Genomic DNA, 19,892 nt, shown 5'->3' with positions numbered 1-19,892 from the left:
TAGAACCATTTTGGCTAACAAGAACCGATTCAAACGGATCTTCTTAGAACCATTTTGGCGAACAAGAGCTGATTCAAACGACTCTTCTTAGAACCATTTGGGCTAACAAGAACTGATTCATATGGCTCCCAAACGTTTTTTCTTAGAACAATTTTGGCGAACAAGAGCTGATTCAAACGACTCTTCTTAGAACCATTTTGGCGAACAAGAGCCGATTCAAACGACTCTTCTTAGAACCATTTTGGCTAACAAGAACCGATTCATACGGCTCTCCTTAGAACCATTTTGGCTAACAAGAGCCGATTCAAACAGCTCCCAAAAGGCTCTTCTTAGAACTATTTGGCTAATGAGTCGATTCAAACGGCTCTTCTTGGAACCATTTGGGCTAACAAGAACCGATTCGAATGGCTCCCAAACGTTTTTTCTTAGAACCATTTTGGTGAACAAGAGTCGATTCAAACGGCTCTTCTTGGAACCATTTGGGCTAACAAGAACTGAGTTGTCTGCCGTCACTGTGCTTCGGTCCTGCTGTGAAGTCAGGCAACTCGAAAATGCCGATGTTTAATAAAACTCAATCTAATGGAAGCTAAAGTTTCCAGTTGATAAAAAGTAACGGTTAGCCTAACGGTCAAACTGACTTATATGTAGCTGTGATGCTACCTTAGATTGAGTCAGTGCCCCAGTTGGACGTCTCTGGTGGAGGTTAGGACTCACCCGGGGCCTGGCCTGACATTATTTACATGTTTTGGTACTTTCAGTCTCTGCACACACACGATGACACAGCAGCTTCTCTGACAAAGACAGGAATAGCTGAAGGTGTCGTCCTCAGGCCGAATGAGTGTGACAGCTTCCTGCTCAGCGGATAAAATGTCTCCACTCAGCGGACTCTGGCAGCCGCCTCTGTTCTTACATCACCTCCAAACCCAGCCAGCGACAGAAGCAACAAAATCTAGGTTTTTTTAATGAGACAAACAGAGCCAGGAGAGGATTAATCTGCTGATTCTCCTCCACACATCCATCTCTCTTTCTTCTCAGCCCTCTCCTCTCCCTCTTATCTGGTTTTGGCTCCTCTTCCTGCTCCTTTCTCTTCAAAGCTCTTAGTCCAGTCTGGGCTATTTTAAGGCTTCAATCTGTCCTCCCAGCGGTCGGGATAAATCCACTGACAGATCGAACACCAGCATCAAACCTTCCTCTTCTTCTTCTTCTTCTTCTTCTTCTCTTCCTCTCTCATGCTGTCCTACTTTCCTGACAGATTCCTCTGAACGCTCTGTGGGACGTTTTCAGGAGGGTGTGAAAACGATAAAAACACTGATGTATGATTTCACAGCTGGTTGTGTCCCTCTGGTAACCTTTGACCTCTCTCCCCCCCTGCAGGTAAATCCCACCTGGCCATCGTCCAGAAGGTGAACAACGAAGGGGAGGGAGATCCGTTCTACGAGGTGCTGGGATTGGTGACGCTGGAGGACGTCATCGAGGAGATAATCAAGTCGGAGATCCTGGATGAGTCTGACCTCTACAGTGAGTCAGCGCGTCCTGCTGCCGGGTCTGGCACAGATACAGAAGTCACAGCCTGGAACACAAACACACACACGGGAGGCAGACACACTGATATCCTCTGGATGTTTAACAGAACATAAACCCCTCTGAGAGCGTCAGATTGGTCTTGATAAGGTTCCTCTTTAAGGTTTGAAGGAAACTCCTGCGTGGTACGAGGCTGCCTGGTGGTGTCGACCAATCCGGTTTGAGCTAGCTTAGGTTGTGTGGTAGAAAACAGCTCATATGGAGGCCAATAGAGGCGCATCAACCGGCCCAAATTAGTCCCTGAACTCATCTATAATGGCCGACAAAAGTGTCCCTTTAGGTGTTTTTCCACTGCAGGAACTTTACCCCTTAACTACGTGCGTTTCAACCAGAGGAACCAGGGTCTAAATTTAGTTCAGGGGTAAATAGTCTCCCCATGAAAAGCCCCTGCTTGGGGGATAGTACTTTTCAAAGGTCCTGGGACTTTTGGTTGAACGTGTCAGTGTTTGTGGAGTTTACACAGCTGTTGAAACACAGATTGAGTTCCTGGGAATGCAAGCTGGTTTAGTTTTTATTAAGATTTCAAAATATTATTATTTAAGATTTTTTTCTCCATACGGCACTGTCCTGATTTACACAATCTACCCGGGACTTCAGCCCGCGGTCGAAACGCAGACAACAATGGGGGTACAGGAACCTTTTAGTTCAGGGGAAAGTAGTTCTGGGGGCTAAAAGACCCCGGGATTCTTGGTCCAAATGCACCTTTGTAACGAGAATCGCCGTCATCGTACTTTCAGAATCAGAATCAGAATCAGCGTTATTGGCCAGGTATGCTTGAACATACAAGGAATTTGACTTGGTAAACTGTGCTCTCTTTGTACAAGGCATAAGAATAAGACCTCCACAAGACCTTTCACAACAAACACCAAAACATGGCGTAACATTGGCGTCCCAAGGTGTGACTTTTATGGTGTTATGGAACTCCTCTCAAGCCCCATTCCTCCTACCCTACATCCTCCATTCATTCTGTTTTTAGGTTACAGGTTAGCAAACACACAGCAGCTGGTCCCACCCCGCCTCCTACAGTTTCTCTGTCACTGTCTGTTTCAAACCGCAGGAACTTGTTCTTAGTTCCAGGAACTGTAGGAACCATCCCCCCTTTTTTATTGATTCCACACAGCAGGATCCAGAATCAGAAATACTTTATTTATCCCAGGGGGGGAAATTCAATCATTACAGTTGCTCTATACACAATAAGTTATACAGATACAATAATAAGCTCTGTAGAAAATAAAGACATGGTTGAAGTTCCCAGAGATCAGGAAGAGGGCGCTCTGGTGGTCTGTCTGGAGTCTGGCTATGGCAGCGTTGAGAACGTTGGACGCCGTACCAGTATGACATGTGAGATCTCCCTGTGCAGATAATATGGTCGGAGGCCCACAGCGCTCTTGGATATGGACTATTTTGGTTCCTAGAACTCTGTTTAGAGGAACCTTTATTAGGTCCTGTGTCAGGAAGGCCACTTTCCCAGAATGTTGAGTTTACCAACCGCCATTTTTAAATCCCACTGTAAACGTTAGCTGATAAAAGATCTTAAAATTCTTAAAATGGAAAAATAACGCAGACAGATGGACCGATAATGAAGTTGAGTTCTTAAACAGACTGAAAGAAAACCCAGACATGGTCCGGTCTGGTATCATCCATGTGCGTGAAACACATCAGTGAGACCTGACTCAAACTGAGGCCTGTCTGGTTTGCATCCAGTACTCTCTCAGGATTGATGTGATGACTGTGAACACAGCACGGTGCATTTGATCAAGGTCTGCAGAATCCAAAAGTCCAAAGTTTGGACATTTGGATGAATGTGCTGAATGTTTCCACATTTCAGGTCTTTGTGCTAAGCTAACGAATATCTAAAGCTAACGAATGAATGACTTGTCAATCTGTAAGAAACACAAGATGTCCTGGACTCTTCTTAAAGTCATTTTGTAACAGCAGAGATAACATTTTTGAGGCCGTGCTTTTATGAATCACTCTAAACTTCTGGCAACTTTCACAGACTGAAATATTTTGTCATGAGCTTCTTCTCATCCCTCTCTCTCTTTCTTCTCTTCTCTGCAGCCGACAACAGAAACAGGAAAAAGGTCGACCCCAACAAAAACAAGCCCGACTTCTCTGCGTTCAAGAACGACAGCGACAGCAAAGTGAAGATCTCTCCTCAGCTCATGCTGGCAGCTCATCGTTTCCTGGCCACAGGTGAGCTCTGAGGGGGGCGGGGCTAATCTGACAGAGCGGTGAGTGTCTCTGCTGGATTAACTGAAGACTCTTTGAGGCTGAAGCACACTGACCTTTGGAGGAATGTTGAGCCTGGATGATCCCGTGGTGGCGGTTTTTATTGTTGTATTAACTTGAGTTTAAGTTAATTTGCACAAATATAAGACCACTAAAACTTAGATGATGAACAATGAAGAGATGCGTGCGCGAGTTAAAACAGCCTCAGGATTATAGAATAGAGGACTCTAAATTTAAGGACAGGAGAAAATACAGCCCAACATGGGGTGTATGGGGTTGGATCCTGAGGTCCTGTGTTGCGTCCTCTCTGCAGGGCTAGAATCTAAACCTCCCCGTTTAGTTCAGACCGCATGAAGGTTACGAGGAGGACTGAAACCTCTCCCTGCAGTCCGTTTATGAGCGCTCTGTTCTGAGGCGATCACCCAGAGTGCTTTCTGACCCATCGCACATCCTGCACTCTGAGTATCAAGAGTCTGAACTCTTACCTCCAGGCGGACCATTCACAGTCCCCCGATGTGAACTGAAAACTCCTTTGTGTCCACCAGAGGCTGTGAAGCTTATCTTTTATCTGTCTCTTATTTATGCTGTTTTTTGTGCAATTTGGGTAACATGCAAGATGTGTTGTTTGTGGTTTCCCTCTCTGGTTGCACGGGGCGTATTGTCTGCTTTTAGTTCTGTTTATTTACTGGTAATATTGTGGAGGCAGTAGTGCATGTGAAGCACTTCAGTCTAAGTGTATCGTATCATATTAGCTGACCTTTAAGCAAAGTTTGGGCCTGTATGGACTTCCAAAGCCAGTAAGGGTCAGTGTGTGGGCTAGAGATGTCCAAAAGTAGCTGATCTCCTGGTCGCTTGAACAGAAATTTGCAATTAAGCTAACACGGCTAAACACAGGATCTCAGAGTCTGTAAGGAAACAATGTCAATTTGGCTTGCAGAGCTAGCACCACCAGCCTTTAGGTTAACCTCCTCATGCTTATGCTGGTTCCTCGTTGCTCTGGTGGAGTGGTTTTGTGTCAGTTAACACTGTTCTACGAGATGACATCTGTGCTGCACCTGTGTGTGTTTACATCCAGGTAGTAGAGCTTTAGAGGGTTATAGCAGTAGCCTTAAACCTGGCTAGTGGTGGTAACATATTTTATTTATTTACATTTATTATTATAAACCACACTCAGATTAAGAATCTCTTTAACAAGTGTGTCCTGGCCGAGATCGGCAGCAGCTCGTTCCAACAAAGTCACAGACAAACAACACACAATTCTAAAAGATGATAACATATCATGAATTTCAGAACAGAAAGTCATCAGTCAAAGCATCTACAAGCTGATGCATCTTCCTTAAACGCCTTCAGTCTGCTTTTAAAAATATTTAAAGAGACAAGCTCCTCAAACCCAGGCTCTCCTGCAGCAGGTTCCTGCAGGAGCTGAGGATCTAAAACTCTTTTTACACATTTCAAGACTGAAAGCAAAAACAAGTGTTGTGACAGGGTCACAGAGCGGAGACTGAAGCTTCCAGTATTTTCTAAATGAATAAAATCACATAAATAGGGGGGAAGTAAGTTAAGAATTGCCTTATAAACAAGGACATGCTGTGATGTAGCCTACAGGTAGACCAGCCAAGTTCCAAAAATAAACCCAACATCTCCATCCTAATGTTCTAGTTTATTCATCATTAGTTTAACTAACTAGTCATTCTGGTGCTGATGAGCGAGGGTGACGATGTTTGATAACACCTGAATTTCATTTAATCTAAAACTGTTATTCTGTTTTGTTCGTCCCCCCAGAGGTGAGTCTGTTCAGCCCGTTCCAGATCACAGAGAAAGTCCTCCTAAGGATCCTCCGACACCCCGACGTCATCCAGGAGCTGAAGTTCAACGAGAGCGACAAACGCTCGCCAATGCACTTCCTGTACCAGAAGGCCAAACCTGTCGACTACTTCATCCTTATTCTGCAGGTAAACACACACACACACACACACACACACTTTTTGGCATGCATGGTTGGACACACACTCTTACACACAGTGGCTCAGTCTGCAGGGACTTTGTACTCTGCAACCTTTAGCTCTCAGGGTTCACGTTTGAGCTCAGAGAAAGACTCTGAGGCTTCTCCTCAAACTCATCAGGACTTAAAGCCCCTCTAGTCTAAGCCCGGTCCAGGTAAGCTCATTTGTTTTGCAGACGATGAGCTGATTTTAAACCCAGAGTTCAGAAAGTATGAATAACTGAAGAGCAGTGATGTTCACGGTGTGATTATTTCCCCATCGGTGTCTGATTGAAGTGATTTCCACTCGTCGAAGAATCATACTGGTGAGATTAGACGGCACAGGTCGACCAGTTTAATCTGGTAACAAACACGGGTTTATCTCAGGTCGTTGTGTCAGTCTGGAGCGGGTATTAGCACCTGTGCAGGTCGACCTTTTAAGACTCTCTTGACTTCAGGTGGTTCTGGAGATTTTCTTTAGTTATACTGAAAACAACCCCCCATGTTGTCCTCCTCCAACACACGTCTTCTGTTTGACTTCATTGTATTTTCTTTGTTTATCACTCTAAATTTTGTCTCCAATATTTAAATGAGTTGCAAAAATAAACTCTGAAAAGTTCTGTTCTGAACGCCGTCACCGAGGTGCATGAACAGCTCTCGTTGTGTGATCTGGGTGTGTCGGAGGGGCTCCTCTCTGCGCGACCTTCACTAATAGATCCTCTTACATAAGAGGGAGACAAACAGAGGAGGGGGGAGGGAGAGAGAGAGAGAGAGGGGGGAGGGAGGGAGAGAGAGGGGATTGAAGGGTTAAGGAGGATGGAGAAAGAAGAAAAGCAGATGAGACGAGACAGCGTTGAAAATCGTCAGCGGAGCATATGGAGAGGGAAAGAAAGAGCAGAGAGGAGTTTAGGGATGAATGTGGAGATGAAGAAGAAGAAGAGGAAGAGGAGGGAGTGCTGTCTGTCAGTAAATCCCTCCTCTGCACCAGGAAGAGAGGAGGATGAAGAGGGGGGGAGGGAGGGCTGTAGTGAGTTAGCTTTACACTCTTATGGTGCGTTCATGAGCTGCTCAGATCGTCCCGTTTGGCATCTCATGAGAATAGTCCAAAAAAATGATCATCTGTCTTTGCTTGAATCTAAAATAAGTTTACCTTCAATCTTAAAGTCAGTCAGTGTTTATGCTTTAGAACGACAAGTCTTTACTTTGAAGTAAACACGGGATACTTAATGAAAAGGATAAGCACTCTGTGAGGCCATCTAGGTTATTGTTTGGGCGCCTACTTTCTGCCGTGTTTCCTGAAGTTAGGCCCAAAAAAAAAGACAAGGAGCCTGTTTGGGATGAAGCTCAATGCCGAGGGTCAGACTGTACTCTCTACCTCCCCCTACGCCCCTCACTTTTATAAGGGTTAGGGAAGGAGAGAGAAGAGAGAGAGAAAACAAAGAGAGTCTGCAAGAAGATCTGAAAAAGCCTGTTTTGATCCGGTCTGGAGCTCACCCCTCTGTTAGGCTGTACGCTCTACCTCCCCTTAGTACCCAATTTTCACAAGGCAAGAGGACAGAGAAGAGAGTCTGCAAGGAGTTTAGGAAAAGCTTGTTTGGGCTGGAGTGCCTACACACACCCTCCATGGTTAGGCTTTACGCTCTACCTCCCCTTACTTCCCTAATTATCATGAGAAGAAGAGAGCGAAGCAAAACTAAGAGTCTGTGGAGAGATGGTAGAAAGAGGGCAAGGCTGAGAAGCCTGTTTGGGCCGGAGCTCAAGGCTGTACGCTCTACCTTCCCCTACTCCCCCTGAATTTGAAGGGTAAGGGAAGAAAAGAGAAGAGAGAGAGAAAACAAAGAGAGTCTGCAAAAAGATCTGAAAAAGCCTGTTTGATCCGGTCTGGAGCTCATCCCTCAGTAAGACTGCATGCTCTACCTCCCCTTAGTCCCCCATTTTCACAAGGGTAGGGAGGACAGAGAAGAGAGTCTGCAAGGAGTTTATGAGAAGCCTGTTTAGGCTGGAGTGTTCCCCACACACCATCCTTGGTTAGGCTGTACGCTCTACCTCCCCTTACTTCAGTAATTATCATGAGAAGAAGAGAGAGAAGCAAAAAGAAGAGTCTGAGAGATGTTAGAAAGAGGACAGGGAAGGACGAGCCAGGATGAGAAGAGAGGTTGGGCGAGGCTGTACGCTCTACCTTCCCCTACTACGAATTTATAAGGGTTAGGGAAGGAGAGAGAAGAGAGAGAAAACAAAGAGAGTCTGCAGAGAGATCTTAAAAAGCCTGCTTTGGTCTGATCTGGAGCTCACCCCTCTGATTAGGCTGTACATTCTACCTCCCCTTATTCCCCAATTTTCATGAGGCAAGAGGAGAGAAGAGAGTCTGCAAGGAGTTCAGGAAAAGCTTGTTTGGGCTGAAGTGGCTACACACACCCTCCACGGTTAGTCTGTACGCTCTACGTCCCCTTACTTCCTTAATTATCATGAGAAGAAGAGAGAGAAGCAAAAAGAAGAGTCTGTGGAGAAATGTTAGAAAGAGGACAGGGAAGGCCGAGCCAGGATGAGAAGCAAGTTTGGGCTAGGCTGTACGCTCTACCTCCCCCTACTTCCCCCAATTTCACAAGGCAAGGGGAGAGAGAGAGCACAGAAGAGAGTTTGCACGGAGTTTAGGAAAAGCTTGTTTGGGCTGGAGTGGTCCCCACACACCCTCCATGGTTAGGATGTACGCTCTACCTCCCCATACTCATTTATTCTCATGAGAAGAAGACAGAGAAGGAAAAAGAAGAGTCTGTGGGAAGATGTTAGAAAGAGGACCAAGAAGGCCCGGCCAGGCCGAGACGCTTGTCTTGTTTTGGAGCTCAAGGCTGTACGCTCTACCTCCCCTTACTTCTCAAATGTCATTATGGCAGAGAGGAGAGAAGAGAGTTGAAGCAAAGACAAGCGTCTTGAGAGAGCTGTTTTATAGAGGACAGGAGGAGAGAGAAGCATGTTTGGGCTGCTCTGATTAGGCTGTACGCTCTACCTCCCCCAATCCTCCAAGTTCATGAGGGGACAGACGAGAGAAGAGTCTGTAGAGAGGTGTTGGAAAGAAGACAGTGAGAGCACAGAGAGGGCAAAAAGCGTGTTGGGCCTGGACCTCAGCGCCACCTGGGTAATCTGTATGCTTTACCCCCCCCCCACTCCAATATTCATGAGAAGAGAAGAGAGAAAACAGAGAGAAGAGTCTGTAGAGAGAAAATGGGGAGACAGAGTGAGGGTGAGCAGCCAGTTTTAATTTGAGCTTGGTTAAGCTGCACACTCTACCTCCCCGTACTCCCTTAGAGAGACGCACGGTTATCTCTTGACCTTGTTTTGGCTCCTTATTGACTTCATTCATCATCATCCAAACACACCGACTCTTTCTAAACACTTTATCTGACATCTCTTTAACCTTCGTTCAACCTCCGTCCTCCCACAGTTCTCCCAGTAATGAGATCAGAGGATCCTTCTCTATCTGATGTGAGGCTGAATTTAACAATAATGGCACTCTGGACTTTAAATAAACAAGGGAGACTCTTCTGTCCCCTTTTGTAACCTGACACCTTCACTATGATCTCTAACTATAGTTGGTGCCAGCTCACCTTGCAGCCCCTCAGACTATGTCCCTCAGAGTGTTGGAATAGCAGCGCGTGGGTATGATGTGAACGATGACAACCGCAGTGCTGCTATTTTAAGCCTCCGTGCACATAAACAGGCGGCTCTGACATGTTTGATCTTTCTACCCCATCATCCTGTGTTTTCACCGTCTCACCTGCTGTGTGTGGATGTTGTTTTGAGGTGTGTGTGTGGAGTGTGTGTTTGGACTCTGAGGTTTTGTTGTCGACACCTGAGGTGTGGATAAGGTGACTGCAGACACTCACAGAGCAACCTGAGCACGACGGCTCCTGTTTCACACCTGAAATACATACATTCATCTGCGTGTGTGTGTGTGGGTGTGTGTGTGTGTGGGGGTGTGGGTGAGAGTGTGTGTGTGAGGTAAAGAGACACTGGGTCTGTGGCAGGATGTAATATTTATAAGACGTCAAAGTGTTTCTGTTACCTGCCACAGGAGACGATGCTGGATTAATGCACCGCAGAGCTTCCTGCCTGACTCACACACACACACGCACACACACACACACACACGTTCAGGTGTCATATGTGTTGTTAAGTAAGTGGGCTTATTGAACAAAGTAAGTAAGTGTGTGTTTTTTGGATGTGTGTGTGTGTTTCAGGGCCGAGTGGAGGTGGAAGCCGGAAATGAAAACATGAAGTTTGAGACCGGTCCGTTCTCGTACTACGGGGTCATGGCTCTGAGCTCGCCAACAATGGGTGAGATGACACACACACACACACACACACACACACACACACACATACATAGAAACAGAGATGGAATAAACTGTTGTCTTAAGATGAATCATGAAGCTGAATAAACGGAGGCAGTTTCTTTGACGCTGTGTCACAAAGTGCTGCGTCAGTGAGAGAGCGCTGAAGCTCTGACAGAGAGGAGCTAAATGTCAACAGGCTTAGTCCAAATAAGGAATTACTTCCTGTGGATAGAGGTCGATCAGAGTTCGTTTCATGTGGTCCGAGCCGTCAGGTGACGCCTGAGAAATCAAGCAGAGACACTAAGGAGATGTTCTACCTGCTGGTTGAGACTGCAGCTTACCTTAATGGAGTTAATTCAAATGTTAATGAGGTTAATTAAAAATGTATTCTGAACATCAATCAGCTTTATAACCTGCAGGTGTGAGACGCTCCCCTGAGAGGAGAAGCTGGACGGGATCTTAAGACTGTCAAGACTGAGATGATGAGTTTTATTTTGATGAGTTATAACGGCCGAGCTGTTTGTGAGGAGCTATGGAGTGTGGATGTGGTTAGCTTAGCTTAGCATGACGACTACAAGCAGAGAGAAACGTCCTCCCTTCAGTTCAGAAGCACCGAACCAACACCTTTAGATCTCACTCAGTCAGCATGATGGATCTGATCTGGATTCTAGGAGTAATACTTTCCATTTGAGACGTGTGTGATATTAAGTAATTGTTCATATTTTTAGAGAATCCCTGGAAAAGGATGTCAAAATACCCCACATGTTAGGACACAATAGAAAATACTTGTTGATTAAAAATTTATTTCTAAGACAGATTTTGAAGTTACATCTTACGTAAACATTACGGCTAAAATAACCCCATCACTGTGCATCACGTAAATTAACATAACGTATCGTAACATAACGTATCGTAACATAACGTATCGTAACATAACGTATCGTAACATAACGTATCGTAACATAACGTATCGTAACATAACGTATCGTAACATAACGTATCGTAACATAACGTATCGTAACATAACGTATTGTAACATAACGTATTGTAACATAACCTATCGTAACATAACGTAACGTAATATAACGTATCGTAACATAACGTATCGTAACATAACGTATTGTAACATAACGTATCGTAACATAACGTATCGTAACATAACGTAACGTAACATAACGTATCGTAACGTAACGTAACATAACGTAACGTAACGTAACATAACGTATCGTAACATAACGTATTGTAACATAACCTATCGTAACATAACGTAACGTAATATAACGTATCGTAACATAACGTATCGTAACATAACGTATCGTAACATAACGTATTGTAACATAACGTATTGTAACATAACGTATCGTAACATAACGTATTGTAACATAACGTATCGTAACATAACGTAACATAACGTAACGTAACATAACGTATCGTAACATAACGTATTGTAACATAACGTAACGTAACATAACGCAACGTAGCGTAACGCAACGATGTAACGCAACGTAGCGTAACGCAACGTAGCGTAACGCAACGTAGCGTAACGCAACGTAGCGTAACGCAACGTAGCGTAACGCAACGTAGCGTAACGCAACATAATGTATTATTTCGTATCGTATCTTATCATATTGCATCATCCTATCCCATAGGACCCTACTGTACTGTATGGTAATGTATCGTATTGTATTGCAAAGTAACGTTACGTATTATTTCTCTGTGTATGTTTGTTTGACACACTGCAGACAAAGTGACGTTTATATTACAGGAAGTGTTGGTACTTGAGAAATTGAACTATGCTAACAGTTTCCCTCTGCTTTCAGTGTTTATGCTAAGCTAAGCTAAGCTAACCACACTGCTGAGAAGTTTGAAAAATAAAATGTGGGATCACTCCTCTCCAAACGAGCCGGTGACTTTTATCCTAATCAATGAAACTTTTATATTTATTTTCTCTTTAAAACACACAATATTTGAGTCTCTGAGTCTGACCAGTATGTTTGTTCAGATCTTCATGGATGTGTTCAGAGAGGAGAGGAGCACATTTAGAGCTTTGATGCTGTAAATTCAATCAGTAAATGAGGACAATCGTTTGAACCTCAGCTTTGTTATATAAGAGTCTGTTTATATACGGCGCTGACTCACAGAGGTGCAGCTGTGGACTGAATGCATGTTTAAAAGAGGAGGCGGTGGTTCCGTGTGTGTGTGTGTGTGTGTGTGTGTGTGTGTGTGTGTGTGTGTGTGTGTGTGTGTGTGTGTGTGTGTGTGTGTGCAGGTGGATGATGTAAGCCTACCTGAGCAGGCCATGCTGGTGTCAGTCTGCAGACAGCATCTACAGAATCCTCCACATCTCTGTGGTTGTTCCACCGCTGCCTCCTGGTGGTTCAGACGTGTAACTGCAGATACATGTTCTTCTTCTTCTGCTTCCTCCCTGCTGTCCTGTTTCCTTCCTGTCGACCTGTTTCTGTCCCGGACAAACTGCCGTCTCTACGTCATGCAGCTCAGTGTGTGTGCATGTGCAGCGTCATGTATGCACTACTGTACATTCCTCATGCTTGATGCTCATTTATATTTTGAAATTGGCTTCCTCGGTTTGAAAGGAAATGATGTTTAGAAATGTTACCCTTTAGTTGTACAAGGACAGAGACAAACTAAGAGTAGTCAGTTGCAGAGAGTGTTATATCATGTTTGTATCTGTATCTATTTAAAACATGGAGGGGAGACAGTTTGATTGTTTTCAGGAGTGTTTTGTTACAGAAGCTTCAAGAATCCCTGAAAACTTTAATGAGCGTCCCACGGAGGGACGAGGGATTCACTCCTCGCCAAACTGAAAAACTCAAATAAACAAGTTCCCATCTCTCTCTCTCTGCCCCTTCCTCCCCCTCCTCTCTCTCAGCCACCACCCCTCCTCTCTCCCCGTCAGTGGCGTCCCCCCCTCCACGACGCCTCTCTCTTAAGAGGTTTTCTCTGTTCTCTCGTTTCCCAGGTAAACACTCGCATGGGCCAGAGGAGGGAGGGAGGGAGGGAGGGAGGGAGGGAAGGAGGGAGGGAAGGAGGGAAGGAGGGAGGGGGGTTTTCCTCTATGAGCCAATCTCACCATTTTCCTTTTTTTCCATCATCTTCAGAGCCCTGATCCAGCAAGTGCAAACGCAGAGTGAGGTCTGCTTTTTGAAAGTTTAATCATAGTTTGTATAAAACATGAACGTCGTCTCAGTGACACCACAGCTAAGTTTTTCGAGCGGTCACCATATTGGAAACACTGATAGTTGAGCTAGCAAGAGGCAAAGAGGTGGAGCTACAATGTCTCCTGTCATGTCAAGTCATCCACGCCCCTTATTCCACCAAATCAAGCTTAACTTTTCATCTTAAAATCTTCAAAACTGAATTAGTTAGAAGAAAAATCATCGCTTTGTCGTGTGTACGAAAACAAAAACAGGATATTCAGATAAATATAGATTTTTCTACAAGTATGTAAACTTGGTTGCTTCTGCTGTAAAAGTAGACACTTTATCATGGGTGTTAATGAGGGTTCCTTATCTTTTGGGGCCAGCCTCTAGTGGCCACATGGGGAACTGCAGTTTTTTTGCACTTTTGCACAATTTCACAACTATTTAATGTACTTTTTGGCCTCTTTGAGTCAAGTTTAATCTTCAATAGAAGGTGTTTCAACCACAGTCTAATTCTTAATTTTAATTTTCAAGCTAAAATTGATATAACACCAATGTTTAGGCACAGGTGCTACATTTTCTTAAACTTGACTTCAACAAAAAAAGGAAAAATGTCAGATTTTGTTGAGATAAAGTACAGATGTGTCAGTAAATGTCAGTAAAGACTTTGCAGAAATACATTACAGGACAAAAGTTAGAAAATGTAGGATGTAAATCAAATTATTTTCATGGATATTAACAACAAAATAAGCGTGCATGTGTGTTGGATTTTTATGAGTGGCAACGTCTAGAGTTATCTAGATTTTTTGTTTTTTTCAGGGTAGACTTTATTTCAGTAGACTTGGCAGGATACCACAAAAAGTTAAATATTTAATGACAGTGAGGATTTTCCTTTCTTTGCTTCAATGCATTTAAAATGTGGAACTTTTGACTGCAGGTTAAAGCACATAAACAGTGACCTGCAGCTTTAACTCATATTACAATAACTAAATGGATTTACATTTACTGTGCATCCTTAATTCTCACGTCTGAGACACAAAGACAAACTTATATTTGCGCTGCATTAAGATGAATGTATTACAGAGATGATCAGTAGCTGCAACCAAGCCAGTTGAGGTCAGTTTACCCCAGAGGAGAGGTCAAAGGTCGAGCTCCAGCTGGTTCTCCTCCAGAGCAGAGATTAGGCATCATGTGACCCTTTCGGATCAGCAGACAAAGTTTCAGCGAGAGAGGAGAGTCAGACAAACTTGCTGGACGGGGCTCTTGGCGTGTTACGACTAACCTCTAACCCTCCCACTACCTCCTCCCCTTTAACCACTGATCTACGGTCAGGTCAAACACACAACACCTGAGAGACCCAGGCTTCAAAGGGCCGCTCTGACTGTAGACCTCTGGTTAAAGGAAAAGTGACACATTTTGAGAATGACTCGTGTTTGCTTTCTTTCTCCCCGGAGTGAGACGAGAAGATCGATACCACACACACATACATGCAGATATGATTATGATAGCAGCAAACGACCTAGCTTAGCATCAAGATTGGAAATGCCTTGTGATGAATATCAGTTCCCCTTTTTACCAGCAGAGGGCGCTATCTGTCTTTGACTTACATCTGCAGCTGAGTAGAGGCTGAAGCTCATTTACAATATTAACACAACAGTTTAAAATGTACGCAAAGACACAAGCAGATGCTAATTAGCAGTGAGCTACGCAAAATGCAGGGATGAGGTGAAGCAAATTGTGCAAATTTGTGTCATTTGCACATTTTACAAGTCAAATTTCTTGATCTAGAAGAAAAATTTGCCGCATTTGCAACTGTTAGCTAGCTGTGGAGCCAAACTCTTTTATAAAACAAGCATTTTAAAGTTATGTGAAGAAGACATAGCGCTAAAAAGGATGCAGTTTTGCTTCTAACAAACGTAAGCAAGATGGAGTTCATTCAGCAATCTGTTGACCCATTAGTTTGACTTAAATTTGTAGAGTTTAGGTCCACAAAATAACAGAATTAGGATTGTTGGTAAGATTTATGATGAGTCGTGTAGCAGCTGGAAGTAGCAAAGGTTTGTCATTCTGCTACCTGCAAAGCTAGGCTAGCTGTTCCTGCTCTGTTTCCAGTCTTTATGCTAAGCTAACACTTTGTAAAGAGCATCATCAATCCTCCAAACTCACTCTCAGGAAGAAAAAGAGCAAAGATCTGTTTTTCTCAAAATGTCGAACTGTTCCTTTAAACACAAGCTCCTCCCACTTGATCTCCTCGACTGAAGATCTCCGATCATCCCCGTCGCTCTCTCTCTCTTTCCTTTAACACAACCCTTCACGACACAGGGAGAACAAGGACTCTCTGCCCGCCCCCTTCTTCACCACCTTCCATGACATCACTGAAACCGGCCAATCAGAGCGGTTCCTCCTCCTCGGAGCTCAGACAGTCGCCGTGAAATGCTCAAACGATGCACTTTGCCTCACCGCATGGCATGTTTGTCGCATTCTTTGCATAACAATCTCATCTCTTCCATCAGTCGATCACAGCACAACGATGATGCTGACACTAATATACTGGATATTAATGTTATATATAAATGTGTGTGTGTGTGTGTGTGTGTGTGGTGTGTGTTGCAGTGCGATCATTCTTACAGCTCTCACTAACGTCTTCCTCCATTCTTCACGTTCTCACATCTCGTTCTCCTGATGTCTCTGGGTGTGTAGCTGTCTAAAGTGTAAACTGTGTGTGTGTGTGTGTGTGTGTTTGCTCACTCTCTTCTCTGTCGACCCCAGAGTTTCGTTCTCCGTCACACGGGGGCAACCTTAACCGCTCTGCATCTCTGAGCTGCACTGAGCGCGCTCAAGACAGCGGCTCGGTGGGCGGGAGCATCAACCAGATCCCAGGGACTCCCTTCCAGTACATACCGGACTTCTGTGTGCGGGCTCTCACAGACCTGCAGTTTGTCAAGGTAACTCACTGATTCAACAAAAACCAGTCAACAACTTCTGTCCACTGTGTGCCTCTGCAGGAGTTTAGACACACTGGTGGAATCACTCAGATCATTTCTATCGTGCAAAAGTACTTCAATAAAAGTCTATGGGCTTGAATTCTACTGTAATAGAAACAGAGGTATTATCTTAATAACATACTGAAGTTATTTCCCTTCAAGCATCAGGAAAAAAGTTGTTAATGTGCCGTGAACTCCTCCTTTAATTCTAAGCTGATCATTTCAAAGCCCTGCAGGAGACGACATGGACTGAGATTCATATGGACTTGTTGTTATCCCTACTTCAGATCATGCTGGGGTTTTGTTCACAGACTTTTGGGACAGTGCCCTGTTAACTAAACACATTAACTGCATTGCATCTGCTCCCTCTCACAGTCTGATTCACAAAGCAAACCTCTCTAATGATTTTCAAGTGAAGAAACGCCCCCGCTCTGTGCAGTTTGCTCTTGTTTTGCGTCTGATGAGCTGTTAGCATCTCCACTCGGTGCTGCGCAGAGCTGCACTGTGCGCTCTAATCCTGACGCCGCTGAATTCTGTCCACAAACATGACGAGCTGGTTGGAGAGGAGTCGATTCATGACGGATGAGACACAAATTTCTCAGTTTATAACTAGCTTACTTCCTGGAGCGAGCGAGCAAGCGATAAGCAGCCTGTAGGTGAAAAGCTTGAGCCCCAGACTGACTTAACCCTTAATTATTACAGTAACAGTCACCCTCAAAGTAATATTAACAGACTTTATGTACAGACGCAGTTGAGGCCAAAATTATTAGCCCCCCTTGTTAAATCAGAACCCTTGATTTCTCCATGAAAGTGACCATTAACAACAAGTTCCAAAATAACAAGGTCAAAATGTTCACTAAGTTTGATTAGGATATTTTATTGATGCAATTAATTAAAACAAGAAAAGGTAAAAATGACACGTCCAATTTTATTAGCCCCCCTGGCCAGTAGACATCAATAGTGCACTCTTTTTGAGTCACACCTGACAACAACCTCTTCAGGTAGTTCTCTACAAGGTCGGCACATGTCTCTGGAGGGATTTTGTCCCATTCTTTCAATGCAAACTGTTCCAGCTGGTCCAAAGTACATGGTTTCTGAGCATGGACAGTCACTTTGAGCACCTGCCACAGATTCACGCCTAGGTTTGTTTCCAACAGAGTTTGTCTCCTTGTACTTTGCAATGATGCAACGTACAGCTTTTCTAGACACTGTAAAACACCTGGACATGACAGTATAGCCTTCCCCCTTATTAAGAGCCTCCATTATCTTCTTTCTGAACTCAAGACTGATTCCCTTTGTCTCTGGCATGGTGAGTAAGAGTAGTCTCTCTCAATAAGGTGTTCAAGTGCACCGTTCGGAGTCCCTTAAGTAAATCTCAATGCTGATTGGATGCTCATGTGTTGCTAGGAAACCAGCTGACTGCACTGGTGTGTTTTGAAAGCAAAAATTCACATGGGGGCTAATATTTTTGACCACCCCATTTTTCACTATATTTGATATAAAGCTATCCTAAAAAGGTGTTTTACATTCCATAATGTACCAAAGCTACGAAATAGCACCGGTGAATGTTTGCATATATCAAGTTTGATCAATAATGCAAACATTGGACAGTATTTAAGGAAAATGTTCCATTTTGGCCTCAACTGTATGTCATTTTAAGGTCATCTAATGGTGGAATTGGTGTTTTAATCACTGAAATCTTTGAGCATAACAACGCTTAAAAACACCAGATGAATTCCAGATTAAGTCCAGGTGAAAATAGCAGCTGTTGGTCATGCGTGCCATCTCAGAAAACTTCAGGATGTTTTTTAGGAGTGTTGTGCGTGTGTAAGAACAGCTACTGTGTGACTTTAATGTCCAGAGGGATAGCTCAGATCAAACACAACACAATAAAATGACTAACTGTTCCTGATGGAGGTAGACCAGCAGCTCCTGGACTCTGCTGTTAGTTGATACACCTTGATCATTTGGCTCTTTTGGCTAAGGAGGCAGCCACTAAAGTCTGTTTCAAAGGGGGTACTGCTGGAGGAAGTCAGTTGCTTTAACCCTTCAATCATTCAGACTCTGAGTATTTGACAAAGAAAAGCCATTGTTGGTGTTTCTCTTCCTCAGATCACTCGCGCTCAGTACCAGAACGGTCTCCTGGCGTCCCGGCTGGACAGCTCCCCTCAGACCCCAGACGGCAGCCACACTCGTCTGGACACGTCCATCTCATTGCCCCCCATCACGCCACCGGGGACCCGCGTTCCACTGCCACTGGCCACGCCTCCTGTGAAGCGCCCGCCATCCAACACTCAACTGCCGCCAACCAGCCGGTCTATCACCCAGACCGCGCCCTCATCTGGCCGCAGACCCAGCCAGTCTCTGCCCCAAGCCACGCCCCCTCCCAGCAACCACACCTCCATCATCCAAACCCCGGCGTCCGCCATGAGCACATCGACCTCCATCCCCCACCCGACTCTGACCTCCTCCAGGTCCCAGCACTCCCAGCACTCCCAGCACTCCCAGCACTCCCCGCCCTCTGCTGGCTCGGAGGACGGGGCGGAGGAGACCACCACTCTGCTCAGTGAGCAGCAGAACTGCGTGGGCCCACGCCGGTCCAGCCACGGCCAGGCCCACCCCCAGGTCCACACCATCAGTCACACACACACTGAGAGCACCATCTAACTGGAGTGGGGGGGGAACCACCTGTGCACTCAGTAACGTAACACACACTTGCACTTCTTCTTGATTCCTGTTTGCTCGTTGTCTCCTGAACTTCCTGTAGACGTCCGAGGAGCGGCACATCTGTGTGTTTTATAAACAGAGATCCTCCTCCAGCCCCTCCTGCATGCCGCTCTCCCTCTCTCCAACACTGACACAGATCAAGAACAGAGACTACAAAGATGGCGTAGGCACAGGGAACACGAGTGAGTGTGATTAGATGGGGTTGTGTTTGAGTGGATGTGAGTTTTTAAAGGAGCAGTTCACACAAAATACGAAAAGACGAGTTTCTTGTAGCGACCTGTGGAGGTGTCGACTTCATCAGACTGTTTTAGGATTAGATATTTGGATTCTCTGTCTTCAATGGGGAAAAAATAACCTCTCTTTTTAAAGAAACACAGCTCATTTCTATAAATAAGACAAATACCTGCTGTAGTGGAATCCCAATGGTCCAAGGTGTCCCAGTAGATTGTATTTTTGGCTGTTGGACGAATGATTTTCTGTCCATTGGGGTTTTATTAATGGACTTTTAGTGGTTTATAATAACAGCATGGTGTTGCAATAACAGAAACCTAGTGATGAGCAGTCGCCACATCATGGAGAGTCGCTTCCTTCACACTTTCTATGATAAATATTAAAGTAGCATTGTGTTAGCATACACAAGTACGAGACTTCCTGTCTGAATTCAGTTTTTCAAAATTTGCTGAATCATCATTTTTAATTTCTTATATTTATTTTTTATGTAGAAGATATCTGAAAACTTCTGCACACACACCTGAAACTATTCACAGGTTCCTTTTCTTTGTGTTATTTGTGTGAACTGACCCTTTAATTCATCACTTGTGGGACATTAACAGAGAACTCACGTTCCCCTCAACCCTGCAACACAGACGACAGTTCATTTAGTTTTTATTTATTT

At 44.5% G+C, this 19,892-nt stretch overlaps 1 protein-coding gene across 2 annotated transcripts in view; it reads left to right on the top strand.

Moving 5' to 3' along the window:
• Positions 1-19,644, top strand: part of LOC117830745 (metal transporter CNNM4) — a 30,341-nt gene extending 10,697 nt beyond the window's left edge. Inside the window, exons 2-8 of one of the 2 annotated variants that reach the window (XM_034709007.1) lie at positions 1,375-1,518; positions 3,643-3,777; positions 5,596-5,765; positions 10,030-10,126; positions 13,016-13,105; positions 16,056-16,231; positions 18,383-19,644. In XM_034709007.1, coding sequence (XP_034564898.1) covers positions 1,375-1,518; positions 3,643-3,777; positions 5,596-5,765; positions 10,030-10,126; positions 13,016-13,105; positions 16,056-16,231; positions 18,383-18,937 — 1,367 coding nt within the window. In that variant the 3' untranslated portion in view covers positions 18,938-19,644. The remainder of the gene's footprint in view (positions 1-1,374; positions 1,519-3,642; positions 3,778-5,595; positions 5,766-10,029; positions 10,127-13,015; positions 13,106-16,055; positions 16,232-18,382) is intronic. The other variant, XM_034709008.1, reaches the window with a different exon arrangement.
• Positions 19,645-19,892: the final 248 nt, after the last annotated feature.

Source organism: Notolabrus celidotus, chromosome 19 (assembly GCF_009762535.1).
Source record: "Notolabrus celidotus isolate fNotCel1 chromosome 19, fNotCel1.pri, whole genome shotgun sequence".
NCBI classification, from domain to species: Eukaryota; Metazoa; Chordata; class Actinopteri; order Labriformes; family Labridae; genus Notolabrus; species Notolabrus celidotus.
The sequence above is the reverse complement of the archived record's forward strand: the minus strand, read 5'-3'. Positions and strand labels throughout refer to the sequence as shown.